The sequence below is a fragment of the Hyposmocoma kahamanoa genome, unplaced genomic scaffold, assembly GCF_003589595.1.
Source record: "Hyposmocoma kahamanoa isolate Upper Pololo Valley unplaced genomic scaffold, ASM358959v1 202, whole genome shotgun sequence".
NCBI lineage: Eukaryota > Metazoa > Arthropoda > Insecta > Lepidoptera > Cosmopterigidae > Hyposmocoma > Hyposmocoma kahamanoa.
This window is the reverse complement of record NW_020653726.1, coordinates 2,841,377-2,857,480: the sequence shown is the minus strand read 5'-3', so window position 1 is coordinate 2,857,480 and position 16,104 is coordinate 2,841,377. Positions and strand designations below refer to the sequence as shown.

Here is a 16,104-nt window from a genome sequence, read left to right as displayed (position 1 = left end):
GCCTACGGTTCGTACCGTATTCAACTGAAGATTATGTAGGACTTTCACTAGGAAAGAGTAATATTTACTAATATAGCATTAGTAATAATAAGCGTCAATATATCCATGAACTGATACATTCCAAGACATAATTTTGTGAGTCGTAGGGGTTGTGCTCTTCCGGACTCGCTCCATTAGGTACTACCTTGACTTTGCTTGAAAAACTGCAAGCAACAAATTGACGAAACAAAAATTAATTGGGTAATGAGAAAAAATTGTTTCGACTGAGAATCAACGAAATTCGACGACCACATACTTCTCTTTTTTCGCAAAGTTGGTACTTTTTAATCGGTCTTTTGTTACGAAACAAAAACACCTCTCGTAAACTCGCAACAATAATCAGTTCATGAGATTATTCTCACTGATTGCGGAAATATGATTATGAAGCGTAATGGAAATTATGAGTAGGAAATAAAGTATACATGCCATCTCAATTTCTAAATTTGAGATACAGTTGTGGACACAATACATAGGCTGTACAAAAATAGTAAAGGAAATGTAAAATTGAATACAAATAAAGTTTATTAAATGGAAAGTTTATTTATATAAAAGTTTATTTAGTTAGATCTTTGTATTAATAATTATAACAAACTAGTGGAGAAATATCACGAAAAATAATTGAACATCATGGTGGTGAAGCTTTTTGACATTCAATAAAAATTTAATTACTGTTAATAGCGTCATCTCTAGTCAGGGTATTTTTTACTATGGAAAATAAAAGAAATCGCTGGAGCTCTGGGCTGTACGGAGGATGGGGTAACATTTGTGCCCCCCACGAAGTTGACAAATAGTCGATGGTTCTAGCAGCTGTGTGAGCGACCGCGTTAACTTGGGAGATGTGAGAAAAGAGAAGAAGAGAAGAATGCCAAGGACGCTATTCAACTATTCAACTCCCCGAAAGACAAAGACAAACTTCGCAATACCATTTACTAGTAAGTGTTATACGGTCTTCTAGCGGAATTACTGCTCTACATTGCGTCGAAACATAGTTATTAGTTATGCATTCGCTCGTGGTTCAAACATAGAATCCTGAGTGTGGCGAGGGTTTCCAGGCAGGAGACGCAAAACAACTTTGCTGCTGAGCGAAACACATAAGCTTTCACCTCACTATAGCGAGGAAAATGGTAGATGAAAGAAAAATAGTTAAACAACAAATCAGTTTTTGATCACCGCTAGACTCAGACTCGCTCAGGTTTTGTTTCTCCACAATTTATTACAGTACAACCCAATCCTACTATAACTTTCTAATTTGTGATCCAAAGTACTACTTGCAAAGTACTGAAGTTATTTTATGAAAATTTGAAAAAAATAAGTTTAATTTTGGGTGCGTTCTGAATTTTCACATACGTTTTCTTTTTCTTTGCACTTATAATTTTATGTGATTAACGAAATTATTATAATTCATCGACAAATAAAAATAATCTTAATTAGATAGTGTACAAAGGTGTTATTGTTGTCAAGTTAATGTCAATAATAATATACTTAATTATACTCATCGAGTATATAACCAGAAATATAGACGAAATGTCATTTAATTTGTTTGAAAACTATTCTGCCATATCATTACTGTGACAACTGCTATCCGATTGGCTAGCCCGAGTTCGAAACAATTGACGGGTGTCGTCAATGGGTGTCGTCAACTGTTCCACTTCAAAACGACCAGTTAACTTGAGATTTGCTGTAATGGACGAAAATTACATATTTAATATTTAATTACCGATGAAATGTGATTCCTTTTGTTTCGTAATTAGATGTTTTGCTGTTTTTCCCACACCACCGAATAGAACAGCACGGCATTGTTAGAGATATTGTCTTTATTATAATAAATACAGAATATTTTTTGGAATATACAGAGACGTACACACAGGTCAAAGGCCAAAGTATTCACTCAGCAGCTTGGAAGGAGCCACCTGACGAAGCTTACAACGCACGATGGCCTAACCGTTACGTCAAAGCCGCAGATACTCGCCGAGATAGAGGACTTCTATGGCCGTTTGTACGCTGTAAATGCTCCTCGGGTCCAGCGTGACAATCACGATTTGAGAGCCACCTTGACGCGCCACTATACCGACGACCTGCCAGAAATCAGTCAAGACGAGATCGTGTTGGCTCTAAAACAGCTTAAAAATGGAAAAGCCCCCGGTGAAGACGGAGTTACTTCGGAGCTTTTGAAGTCTGGAGGAGTTCCTATTATCCAGGAACTTCAGAAGCTCTTTAACTTGGTCATTCACTGCGGGAGAACTCCACGGGCGTGGAACAGGAGTATTGTAGTTCTCTTCTTTAAAAAGGGAGATAAAACTCTACTGAAAAACTACCGACCCATCTCACTCCTGAGTCACGTCTACAAGCTGTTTTCTAGAGTCATCACGAATCGCCTCGCAAGAAGACTCGACGAGTTTCAGCCACCGGAACAGGCCGGGTTTCGGGGAGGATATGGCACCATAGACCACATACCCACAGTGAGGCAGATTATACAGAAGTCCGAAGAGTATAATCGGCCCCTGTGTTTAGCTTTCGTGGACTATGAGAAGGCCTTTGACTCTGTCGAAACCTGGGCTGTCCTGGAATCCTTACAGCGGTGCCAAGTGGACTATCGTTATATACAAGTGTTGAGATGTCTTTACGATGCTGCTACCATGAGTGTCCAAGTACAGGACCAGCAGTCTGAACCTATCCAATTACGCAGAGGGGTGAGACAGGGGGATGTCATATCCCCGAAACTGTTCACCGCTGCATTGGAGGATATGTTTAAGACGCTGGACTGGAAAAGGATGGGCATTAACATAAACGGCGAGTACATCTCACACTTGCGATTTGCAGATGACATAGTCCTAATGGCAGAATCGCTGGAGGAACTGGATCAGATGCTGAACAGCCTAGCATCCGCCTCGCGGCGGATTGGTCTCGGCATGAACTTTGATAAAACCAAAGTCATGATCAATGACCACATTGATCCGAGACCCATCTGCGTCGATGGCCACCTTCTTGAAGTTGTTTCCGAATACACTTACCTCGGGCAGATTCTGCAGTTAGGTAGAAATAACTTCGAGAAGGAGGCCAGGAGGAGGATTCAGCTTGGCTGGGCAGCGTTTGGGAAGCTACGTCGAGTCTTTTCGTCGCCCATCCCGCAGAGCTTGAAAACAAAGGTTTTCAACCAGTGCGTCCTACCAGTTCTAACGTACGGAGCTGAGTCGTGGACACTCACGATACGGCTAGTCCACCAGTTTAAAGTCGCTCAGCGAGCTATGGAACGAGCTATGCTCGGAGTTTCTCTGAAAGATAAACTCCGTAATGAGGTTATCAGACAGAGAACCAAAGTGATCGACATAGCTCTTCGGATAAGCAAGCTGAAGTGGCAGTGGGCTGGACATATCTGCCGAAGAACCGACAACCGCTGGGGTAAACGAGTTCTTGAGTGGAGACCACGACTTGGCAAACGTAGTGTGGGACGCCCTCCAGCCAGATGGAGTGACGATCTGCGGAAGATTGCTGGCAGGAAATGGATGCGTCAAGCCGAGAACAGGGCGAAATGGCGTGCATTAGGGGAGGCCTATGTCCAGCAGTGGACTGCAATAGGCTGATGATGATGATGATGATGACACACAGGTCAGTAGTTGGCCTGTCTATATTTCAGTGCAAACGAGAGTTGGTATTTATAAGAGCTGTATCGCTAATGTGTTACCAGGAATGTATGGCCCTTATTTCGTCTCTATTTCTGGTTATATACTCGATGATTATATTTAATGTACGTACTTATGACGAATCGCGTTTGGGAACGTGTCACAATTTTGTTTGTACTTTTTTACCATTGGAAAAGGCAAAGTCACTAATGCGTCATACAGTCAAAACTGAGAATAATTTATTTCTTGGATTCCATTACAAAAATTAAAATGTCTAAGAAAAAGTTTATCTTTGGATGCGTCCTGAATTTGCACCTCATCAATTCCAATTCATGCTTGTACTTATAATTTTGTGTGATTATTGAAAGTATTTTGGTTGTTCGACGAACTAAAATAATTTAATAAACAAAATTATTTATCGTTGTCAATTTAATGTCAACAATAATAAGAATAAAATATGCCAACGGATTTAATCTTAAACTATTCCTTTATTTTTTTCCATCCTTGGATTTAATACAACGTAAACAAATCGCGTACTTGAACATGTCATAATTTTTTTTTTCGAAAGAAAAGTTGTTTGTCTCACAGTCCATCGTGAAGTTCGAATTTCAAACACCTTTTTCACGCTAGCGTGCAAAATCGCTTTTGTGCTTAGAGGATGGAAAAAAATAAATAGTCTAAGTTCAGTTCTACCTGAATCTTCCAATGTGTAATGTGTCTACTCGGTTGCACCAATTTGTTAAATAAACTAAATTTTTTCTGACCTGGGTGTTCTGGGAAATGCCCCATAGTGAATTTCGATGGTCTGGTACTCATAGTGCAGGGAATTCTCTAGTTTGAAACCAGGTAAATGGTATGCTGGTCTGGCACATTATTAGACTTTATTATTAATGAATAATATACCTAAGGTAATTTGAATACGTTACGCACGTAATTCCGAATTTAAAAGCTGTACGCAGATTTAAATTTGATACGATAAATCCTTAACCTTTTTGGTCAAGTCTTCGTAAACAGAGAGTACATCATACTTATACGCCTAAGATGCTGTATTTTACGGTGGGAAGTAAAAACTAATTTTTATTTGCGTGCAAAAGTTATATGAATTTGTTTTACCGTTATTTATTTAATTTATTTTAACTTTATTCCACACAAAACAGTACACATGGCGGAATTAATGTCATTAGGCGTTCTCTACTAACCAACCGTAGAGCTAGGTTCAAAATAATTAACAAGGGTGCAAAACTTGACAATTGTAAACATATAAGATGAAAGTTAATAAAATAATTATGATACACAATTCGCACTTGACAACTAACATATATTATAAAATTGCGTCATATTATATTTTATCTCAAAGTTTGCGTTACATTAATGTTTTGTCTCCAATATTTTGCTATATTTGTATGTCATATATATATGTATGAATAATTATCTGTTATAACAATGATAAACGATGTTACAATAATGATAAATACATGTTGTAAAAGTCACTTGATTAATGTTTTGCAAGTGGGTTAACAAGCAACGCACAGAGCGCGTTCGTAACTAGGCGTGTCGCATTGTCTCGCCAACTTAACTGACTAATGAGAACAACGCGATTCTGAATTAACCATTTAACTACTTACTATAAGTACTTACTTACTCCGTTGGCTCAGCAACCCGAAATGGGTTCTAGCCTCCGATATGAGTTGGTGCCAGCGCGCCCAGTCTTTTGCTATCTATTGCCTATTTACTGTCACCTTGAAAATGTCCAAGTTAAAGGGCTCGGGGAATAAATCCGCAGGCAGGGTATCCCACTCTTTAACCGTTACCATATAAACCATATACATATGGAAGGAAAACGCTTTGTGCGAATCCTGGGAATATCCACAACATAAGGCTTCCAACCTCAACCCACATCTAGTCCCCCGATGACGGGAAAGGGAAGGCTAAATCAATTTATGCAATTAAATCGCATACTCTCCTTTATATATATCCTGTACAATAACGATAAGCAGGCAACTTTACGGCGGTATTTAAGGGTCGGCAGCTTCGCCTCTACTAACTCCAAGTCACCTGTAACCCTCATGACACACTTGTCAATTGAATTGGCCAGTTGGTATTTAGCAGAGCCATCTCATAAGTGGCAGCAGTACTCATACTCGACGTGATCTTCTGATCTCCTGCATGCAAGGCGCGGAGGTCTTTTTCCACTTCGTCTCTCGATCGGTACCTATTCGGACCGATCAACCGGTCGTCGGCCACTAGAACGAAACTGGCATACTTTCGAGGTGCAAGGTAGTATTGCGGTTTTGATTTCTCCAATGATATTGAGGTCAGACACGATGTCTTCCTGGTTTTTCGAATCCTCCAGCTACCATCTCTGCGTCTGTACCAGAATCTAACGGAAGATTTTCCTTTCGGCGACAAGAAGCATGTTCTTTTCTATCAGTGTAAGCGTCCAAGCATCGCAACCACGCAATCGGTTGTATAACAGTTTTATAGACACAGATCACAGATCGGACACCAATACTCTGTACTACGTTAAGTACTTAAGAAAGTGTAATTTTTGAAATAATGTTCTCGAACTATCAAGACATGTGCTAATTAATAGTATGTTTTTATTTAATGGCACTTAATACTGTAATAAATTATTTCGTATTAAATTGACAAATATATTTCAATCCTATTGTACCATTCGACATATTGAACTCGTAGCGTAAAAAACCACTAAAATAACTTTATGACTGATTCATAAATTTATTTATTTGGTGGTTTTTTCGCGTTGCTATACATAGGTATGTTTTATTATTACTTAGTTCCAATAGAGATCTAAAAAGTGTCAGACAGTTATGACAATTTTTAGATCTGTGTTGTTAGCATCGACTTCCGCGTGCCTTCTTTTGCTACTTCATAAAATTATCACCATTTGTAGCGATCTACCTAAATATTTAATTTTTTTTGTTCGAAAGTAAAATCTGATTAATTATAAAAGTCATGGAACTAAAGTTATAGTCTATTATGTTAGTATAGTCCTGCGAGCTTGTTACAAATAACCCTGTATAAATCGAGTTCTTCGGTTTTCGCGATTGTTACACATAGGAAATGAAACTATTTTTCCGGATTTAAATCACGTTTTTTCAAACAAACCGACGTTTCGGGTCCTTTACAGGTCCCATGGTCACGGTTGACTGACGTGGTACAGTCTTCAACCAGTTATGTCTAATATTGATGCATACCACCCTATTTTTTCACTATAGTTACAATAGTTATTAATTATTTACCTTATTTTTAATTTTACAAAGAAAACATTCCAATTTACGCTAAATTAAGTTTTACAAGTTATTTTATTGAATGAATTTTTATTAAGTTCAATTTATTATTCATTAATAATAGAAATTAGACTAAAGTAAAACATATTAATTAGTACTGCAGTCTTATGTCTGTTTGGGATTTTTCATTAGAGGAACTGGACCCCAAACTGGTGGTACAGAGAAACCATCTTCCCTGATGAAATTAGGATGTTTTTTAAATTTCAATGGCCTCTCGCAGCATCCTGGGTAGATAACGGACTCCTTTTGCAAGGACATGGGGTTTGTCAAACTTAATTGAATGTGTAGGTTTATCCATGACATACTCGCAGACTGCAGACTTGTTTACGCGACGGTATTTGACATCAGCTATATGTTCTTTGACACGGGTACAATTACTTCGCTTTGTTTATCCAATATAAGAGAGACCGCACTCACAGTCAAGCTTGTAAACTCCTGCATCCTGTAAGGACATTTTATAACTATTTCTCATGAAACATGTAGTCTTGCTACCAGCACCAGTAAATTCAGTAGTAGACTCACATACTGACTAATTAGTAGACGTACTAAAGAATTTAAGAACAAATACCCACTTTCTAATATTTTTTATACTGAAGATATCTTTGTCGCCTTTCAAATATAACAAAGCTAAGCTACACGTGTCTATTATTGCAGGGGTACGCGAAACCATCAGCACGTAAAGGAGATTAAATCAAGAGGCACGACAACACTTTCACCAGTACACCACGACCTTCCCACGGTGAAACCGTGTGAAGAAAACCTGGAAAATGATACACATGTTGAGAATCGATAAAGTTTTTCCATGCATCAAATAATCGTGCAATATGAACGCGTGGAAGCGTTCCCTATCCGCAATATTCCGGTTCGATTTGGACCTGAACCGGCCGCGGGTCCGGTTAAAAGCGGTTTCGTCCAGATGCGGCCAGATGTTGTGGTTGATATTGCTGTTTGCGGTGGTTGCTGCCAATCGGCCACCGCGGTTTCTTATAGATGGACAGTCTGAAATTGTTGTCAGGTTGAAGGAAGGAACAGACACTCCAGTTGGTAAGTACAACCTATCAACCGAAAAAAATGTCTACTCGGAAACTTTATTTTTTAGAAATAAACCAGCCATTTGTAACACATACATACATATTTACGGTCTTGGTTATTTTAATAAAAAAGAACCACAGTTGTTACTTATTAACTATTATGTTATTGCTTTGAGGTACTTAGCTTACTTAAAAACTTAAAACTTATGGGCACTTCCATCGTAGTCAAAACATTCAAACTTTGATGCGAAGAAACTACAAAATGGTGTGAAATAACAGACAAGCGGAAATTAAAAAGGGGGAGAACACGGTAACCAGGACTACAGATAGACAACAAGCAAGGGACGCTTACAACCTATTACATAATTCCGACGATTAGTCATCAATGAGTTTATTAGGCTTCGTACTAAGAATAGTTTTAAGTAGAGATGTCCATATTACTGTAGGCTGATTTAGAAGAAAAATTTCTTTATTTTTTATTGGCGCTAACGTTTTCGTTCAGTATCTTCAACTTTTGACAGGTATCAATTGTCAAATGTGGAAAAATACAGGAAAAAATCAATGATGGAAAAATATTTATTTTTCTAAAAAAATATGATTTTTTCAAAACCGAATTTTCGCCATGACCCAACACTACCTAACAGTTTGCAATATGAGCATTGAATGTAGATGTCCCGGATTCGATTTCCGGTAAAACCAATTTGGGAAATTAACTTTTCTAAATTAGTTCTAATTTGGGTGTTCTGAGTAGATAGTGCCTTTTTTTTCATTTATTTTCCAACACAAAATTGTATACACTTATCGTTCTTAAGTCTAACCTTAGGTAGGTTCCAATCCCTTCAACGGGTTTATACGTAGGTGTGTACAGTCATCGCACAGCATTATAGCGCTTTCTTTTTGATAAACGAAAATAAACATTAAACTAAATTAAGAGAAATAATGTTAAACAAGAGAAACTGTAACTATGAATTCCGTTGCTCTGGTATACATAGTACAGGGTGTTCCCTAGTTTGAGACTAAGTCCAAGTAAGACTACGTTGGTATGGATGTTTGGCACATTATTAATGTATATATTAAATTAAAGCATAGAACAGTTTGCTTACCTACTTTTAGTATTTTACCATGGCGAAATTGATAGTAAAGCAAATTTTTAACCTACGATGACCTACGGCTTTGAGACGTGGTTACTAACTATAGGCCTCATAAAAAAAGCTAAAAGTCACTCAACGAGCTATGGAGCGAACAATGCTCGGCATTTCTTTACGTAATCGAATCAGAAATGAGGAGATCCGTAGAAGAACGAAAGTTACCCACATAGCTCAAAGGATTAGCATGTTGAAGTAGCAGTGGGCAGGGCACATAGCTCGTAGAACTGACGGTTATTGGGGCAGAAAGGTTCTCGAAAGGAGACCACGAACCGGAAGGCGTTTAGTGGGACGGCCCCCTACTAGATTGACGGATGACCTGGTAAGTGCGGTGAGTAATCGATGGATGCGTGTCGTATCCACCCGGTATAGTCTGGGAGAGGCCTATGTTCAGCAGTGGACGTCTTCCGGCTGATATCATGATGTAATTTTTAACGCCTCTAATGTTTCCGAGGTTAACAATTATACTAAACTCTACACGAGCTAGAGACAGTTTTTATTATGTAAATAGACGGTCACTTAGAGTCGTATTCCAGAACTCTACTCAATGCTCAAGTCAGGACTTGAGTATGATTTAAAGCACTAGAAATCATACTCAAGTCCTTGCCATTAGGGTCGTATTTCCTGTGCTTGAAATCATACTCAAGTCCTGACTTTAGCATTGTGTAGAGTTCTGAAATGCGACCCTAAGTCACAATTTTACCTATTATATCTTAATAAATGTACAAACCGGCGGACGGGTAGGCAGCTACATTTTTATCAACGTATATTTTATACTGTTTCAATTGCCATAAAGTATAAAACATTGATTTTTAATTATTATTATATTTTACTACTATGATATTCATTTATTTTTTGTGAAATTACTAATTATTACTAATTCGTTATAATAATTAATAACAAAGATTGAACACAAAGAAAAATTCCTTCCATTTGACAGTGTGCTCGACTGACCTGATAAGGTGTAAATTACGATGTTCTGAGACCGATCGTGGAGCATCGCGGCGCATTATTCCCTCAGATGATCGTCTCAGAGCATCGAAATTGACACCTCATTACAATTTGAATAACAGAAATTAAACATTGATAAATTTAATGTCCTCTGCCTTGACGTCTGCTGGTCTACGCTGGATCTTAAGAAGTCACCATACTTACAACTGGAGCCGGTCATTGAAAATTTCCATGAAATTAGATTTCTTTGCCTTACGCATCAGTAAGGATGAAGCAAAACGCTTTATACGAGTGGGTAGTAAGTCAATAACTTAAGGATGGACTGTTCCGGACTTTGGACATATAGGTCCAATTATAAACATACTGAGAATTTTTTGTCTCTACTCCAGATCTCGTAATTCCCGAGAAATTTATTAGGTACCAATTTACTAAATCATGAACTGCGACGATACTCAGAAGTTTTAATTTGAAAATGTTATACTTTTGTTGGCCTCAACAAAGAGGTTAATTTAATAAAGATGCCGTTATATTTTATTTCAGGTAGCTTGATATACCGACTACGGGGCGTTGACCCTGACGGAGATACGCTGAAGTTTGGCATCAGAGATCAGCTCGGTAGTGATATTTTGAGATTAGAAGCCATTTCATCCAACGAAGCTAATATTTATTTAGTTAAGGAATTAGATAGAGAGGTAAGAAATTCATGGAAACCCAACGATATCAATGTACGTGGTGGAAACCTCTATTAATTAAATAATTATACACCAATCAAACCTCGAAGTGCCGAGATTGCTTAAATCTTGAACTTTGACGACACTTGGTCCAAATTATTTTATTACAGGTTCGTGATGAATACTCCTTCGTGCTTACGTTAACAGACGGGCATTTGGGGGAGGGTAATTTCATCACGCAAAGCTTTTTGCTATTAGTCGAAGATGTGAACGACAACGAACCTATTTTCAAGCCGTATCCCTCCGCAATCACCGTGAAAGAAGGAGCTCCTCCCAGTGTATTGACCACCGTGGAGGCAACGGACCTTGACGAAGGAGCTTATGGACAAGTATTCACATAATTACAAACATTTAATTCACACCGTTAAATTACATTTTTTTTTAAATTGAATACTGCAAATTAGCGTAACAAAACAATTTGTAGCTAAGCGCACTTCAAGCAATCAATTTAACATCTGAATCTGAAAACGCAACGCTTCACGCTGTGAGGATAACGAAACGTGCCGTCAATGTCATGATGCGATATTTGTCAACAACAAAAATGGCGTCTATTTTGTTATATTTCCGTGAGAAATGCATTTTTACGAAAACTAAGGGTATTTTCAGGTATTATATCACTTACAAGAGATAGATGGTGATGTGGAGAACTTCGCTGTACAAACAGTGAATGGAAAAGGTGTTATTCGCTTGATAAATAGGTTAGACTATGAGAAGAAGTCGTTGTATCAGTTACGGGTTTTGGCGGTTGATAGAGCGAATCAAGGGCGGGTGAACACAGGGACTGCGGCTATACTAGTCAAGGTGCAGGATGAAGAGGATCAGCCCCCGGAGTTCGTTGTCGCCAGCCCGGTTACAAGGATTAGTGAAGATGCGCCCATTGGAACTTCTGTTTTAGAAGGTATTGCTTTTCTTGTTCAATATTCAATTTAAACCGAAACTAAACCTAAACTATTGGTTTTCGAGGATTGGAAATGAAGGCTGAATTTAGCCGAGGCCTAGAACGGTCTACAAACTAAATCTTCCAAATCTACATTATTTATATTACAACTCAACCAAGTATGGTTGAGTTGTAGTATAAATAACGTAGATTTAACTACACCATCGCTTTATACCAACAGTTATTAATTTTTTTACTGATCTGAAGCAATGTACGTGTATCTTCGTTTACTTTGACATTGGAGGAATTATAGATTGTATCATAATGGAGCCGTAACTTATAAAATATTGTAGATTTGTATATACACTGTAGATTTAGTGTAAAAGCACCTGTAGACTCCATAACACAAACAGTTTGCTGCCAAATACATAAATTTGTAGTTGAAATTAATTTGCTTCAGGCTTAAACATTTACCTCATGTAGTGACACACAGCTACAGTCTCCTAATAACGACTAGTTTATTTTGCGTTACATTTATTGTCACATTAAACTGACAAAACTCACCAAGCTAAGACAAAAGTTTTAAAAGTGGAAGTGACATAGTACAAATTCCATAAAACTAAAAAATTATGTATACCCAGTGTGTACTATGTAAGGTGCTTATTATGTATGTACATATTATAGTAGATTGTACAACAAGTGCATATAACACCTTATTTTACCCGAGATGAGTATATGGATACTTAAGTCGAGGGTAAAATGGGTTTTATGAAAGAGTTATACACTCTGCTTTTCACTTCGATTGCGAGGAAATTAAACACCAATATTACAAATAAATGATTATTTTCTACATGTGACTCAGGTCGGACTACAAAATGCTCTGTTATATTTTACAAGCTTTTATTTTTTATGCATTTCTATTTCTTAAACTTATTAGAATTACTATTGCCTACTATTTTAATTTTGTAATATAACAAGGATTAAAAAAAAATAAAGGTTTATAATATAATAATAACGTAAAACTAAAAAGTAAAACTTTATTATATAAAGTTCCTGTGTTAGTGGCTGTTGGCGCAGGCGTAATTGCCTCGGTCTTAAACGACGATTTTGCTTTATGCACTAGAGTATAAAATCCTATTTTATGCAGCCTACACCCAGTATAAATACGAACTTTAAGAGTATGAGATAGAAAAAGAAATTAATCATTTATTTTAGATAAACCTGTTTATAGAAGGCCTTCAATAAAGTTCAGCAATGTTTCATTTATAAAATATAATAACACACATGCTCATATCTATGTAAATCCATGTAGGGTCTGTAAGCTTCAGCTGCAACAAGGCAGGGCCCCCTCAGAGTAGGATCCTAGTATTTTGCCAGATTTGGCAACCTATTAACATTGTATTTTTTTATGATACCAAACAGTGGGACAAGTTGAGCACCTAGTCATAACCCACATGCCTATTGATAACAGTTGCAAGGTCACTCAGAGTTTTAAATCACAAGGATCTGTGGACACTGCCGCTGTCACCCTGAAACATAAGTTATATATAGTCATAAGTAAGAATACAAGCCTCTGTACTAATTTACTTTCATTAATTGCAGTACGAGCAATTGATGGAGACCGAGGCATCAACAACCGTATCTCATACAGCATCATATCAGGCGGAGAAGATCATTTTGACATTGACAGCAGCTCTGGGGTGGTGTATACCATCAACCAGCTTGACAGAGAGGACCCCAATAATAGCAATGGAGCTTATATTTTGGAGATACTGGTGAGACTGTGTGTTCTGGTATTAATTCATAAATATCAATTGTTAGAGAGTGCTGTAAAACCTGTTGCATTCATACGGTTTGTTAAGATAAAATCACCAATTTTAATTCAACCATACAGGCTACAGAAGAATCACGATCTGTATCACCCATGCCAAGTGCAACAACAGAAGTCACAGTGATTGTGACAGATGTGAATGATGAGACACCTCGATTCCGTAGTGAACGATACATCGGGGAAGTGCTAGAGAATGCTCAACAGAACACACCTATCACATTTCTACAGGATGCTATACCAGAAGTGTTTGATTATGATCAGGTAGACTAAACTCTTTGAAAAGTCAGTTCTTAACTCATTAGAAACTTTCCTTAAATTGAAGTCAACAATGGATGCTGAATTATGTCCAGATATGGTATCCCAAAGAAGACCCATTTAGACCCAATTAGAATGTGAAATTCATGTGTGGGTTCTAGAAGTTGAGAAATGAACTTTTCTGAAATGATTCTTTTGGGCTATTTCAAATAGTGCCCCGGAGTGAATTCTGTTGCTGTGGTACTTACGTTACAGAGGTTTTCCTATTTTGAGGCCAAATTGTTGTATATTTATTTATGTTTTATTTCACGAAGCTCCCATTTTCAGGGCAAAAATGGTACCTTTGAATTGTACCTTGTAGGAGATAATGGAGTATTTGACGTGACACCCTTCAAAGGTATAAACGAGGCTTCGTTTCTAATCAGAGTAAACGACGCGTCATTCCTGGACTACGAAAGTGTTACTGTGATGAACTTCAGCTTGGTTGCTAAAGAGGTTGTTGCCAAAGATCCAAAAATGAGGTAAGCATCAGTTTAAAATTTTATGTTTCTTATTTGTTACTTTAGTACCTGTAGTTTAAATTTTTATCTTAGTATGAAGGCCGCCACACAACTGTTGACACCCCATATCCTATTTTAGAAAATTGTGTTTAGTTATTATATATATAACATTCTGGTTAATAAGCCTTACTTAGGTTTATTTACGATTTGTTTTCATATTTTATACAATTTAAGACTGTTATTTATTCATTTATAACTAGTTTATGAAAATCCAATTTGTTGCGTCATTAGCTTGAAGAGCTTGTTGCTAAGCTTCAAGATAAAAAAATCCAGATAATCTGTTCGCCATTTAAAAAACCTTGGAAACCAAACTTCGAAACCCTTTAAGATATCATGATGAATTGAAAGGCAGATTCTAAGTAATGTGATTCTCTATAATATTTGAAAGTTTTACCAAAACCTATTCAGCTGTTATGAAGCTTAATAATGGAGTATGTCTATACTTCAGTATTGGTAATAATTCTGTAATCACAGGTACACTCTAATTTTGTTTAGAATCTAATTGTCTTTAGAGCGTCTTTCAAACCTTATAATTTCTTTCACAGTGTAGTCCCAATAATGGTGCATATAAAAGACGAGAATGACAACTTTCCGGAGTTTACAGAAACTTTATACACAGTGTCGATACCAGAGAACTGCGGAGTTGGCACTACTGTCGCTTGGGTACAGGCTTTGGACCAAGATTCTGATAACTATGGCACTAGAGGAATTAGATATACTAACTTAGGAGGAAGCATTGCTAATCTGTAAGTATATAGTGTTATATTGGATAGGCTGTTTTTATTTATTATTACCAAATACTCTCGTAACTCAAAATTATGGACTTTGAACATTTGGAAGACACAATTTGAAAGTTTAAACAACTTACTGAACAAGATCCATTATTTTTTTAAATTTTCAAATCGTGTTTTCTCAATTCCACAACTTTACGTTACGACAGTATTTGGTTCATCCCAGAGAACATCTTGAATATTGACCTGTTGACCCTCTCCTTAGAGAAAACCTGTGCCAATTAGCGTAACGTGTGTGAAAACCAACGATCGGAGTATTTAAAACTATTTCGGGTCAATGATTTCAAACATTGTGTTTAGAATGGATATGACTATTTTCAATCATTGTGTTTAGAATGGATATGACTCTGGGATTCGGTATTTAAGCATAATACGCTATGTTGTCAGACCATTGCGAGTCGCACTGTGTCCGTGCACATGAAACAATATGAATGATTCGCGAGTGAATTTTTTGTGTTCAATTGGTTTTGATTCTGGCTAGATCACTCGTCTCTGCTCCCGTTCTCCGTCCGAAACAATTACTATCTTATGAGTGATACTTGACCAAATCTAAAAACAATGTCAAGTATGAAGCTTCATTCGCATCGTACGTCTCTTAATTTAGTCGAGTCATCGAATAAATAACCAGAAATAGAGACGAAATAAGAGCCATACATTCCTGGTAACTCATCAGTGATACATCACTATTATATATCAACCCTCGTTTACACTGGAATATGGACAGCTCCAACAACTGACCTGTGTGTACGTCTCCGTATATTCCAAAAATATTCTGTATTTATTGTAACACAGAAAATATCTCTAACAATGGTGTTCCATTCGGTGGTGTGGGGGGAAACAGCAAAACATCTAATTACGAGACAAACGGAACCAAATTTCATCGGTAATTAAATATGTAATTTTGCAATTTTTGTCCATTATAACAAACCTCAAATTAACTGGTCGATTTGAAGTGAAACAAT

The 16,104-nt window shown here is 37.2% G+C and overlaps 1 protein-coding gene across 1 annotated transcript in view; it reads left to right on the top strand.

The window, feature by feature from the left end:
- Nucleotides 1–16,104, top strand: part of LOC113226800 (cadherin-23) — a 65,135-nt gene that overhangs the window by 24,134 nt on the left and 24,897 nt on the right. The window contains exons 2-9 of the mRNA XM_026459555.1: nucleotides 7,625–8,014; nucleotides 10,638–10,789; nucleotides 10,939–11,157; nucleotides 11,435–11,726; nucleotides 13,308–13,480; nucleotides 13,600–13,797; nucleotides 14,119–14,312; nucleotides 14,897–15,097. Of these exons, the coding sequence (XP_026315340.1) occupies nucleotides 7,795–8,014; nucleotides 10,638–10,789; nucleotides 10,939–11,157; nucleotides 11,435–11,726; nucleotides 13,308–13,480; nucleotides 13,600–13,797; nucleotides 14,119–14,312; nucleotides 14,897–15,097 (1,649 nt within the window). The 5' untranslated portion in view covers nucleotides 7,625–7,794. The remainder of the gene's footprint in view (nucleotides 1–7,624; nucleotides 8,015–10,637; nucleotides 10,790–10,938; nucleotides 11,158–11,434; nucleotides 11,727–13,307; nucleotides 13,481–13,599; nucleotides 13,798–14,118; nucleotides 14,313–14,896; nucleotides 15,098–16,104) is intronic.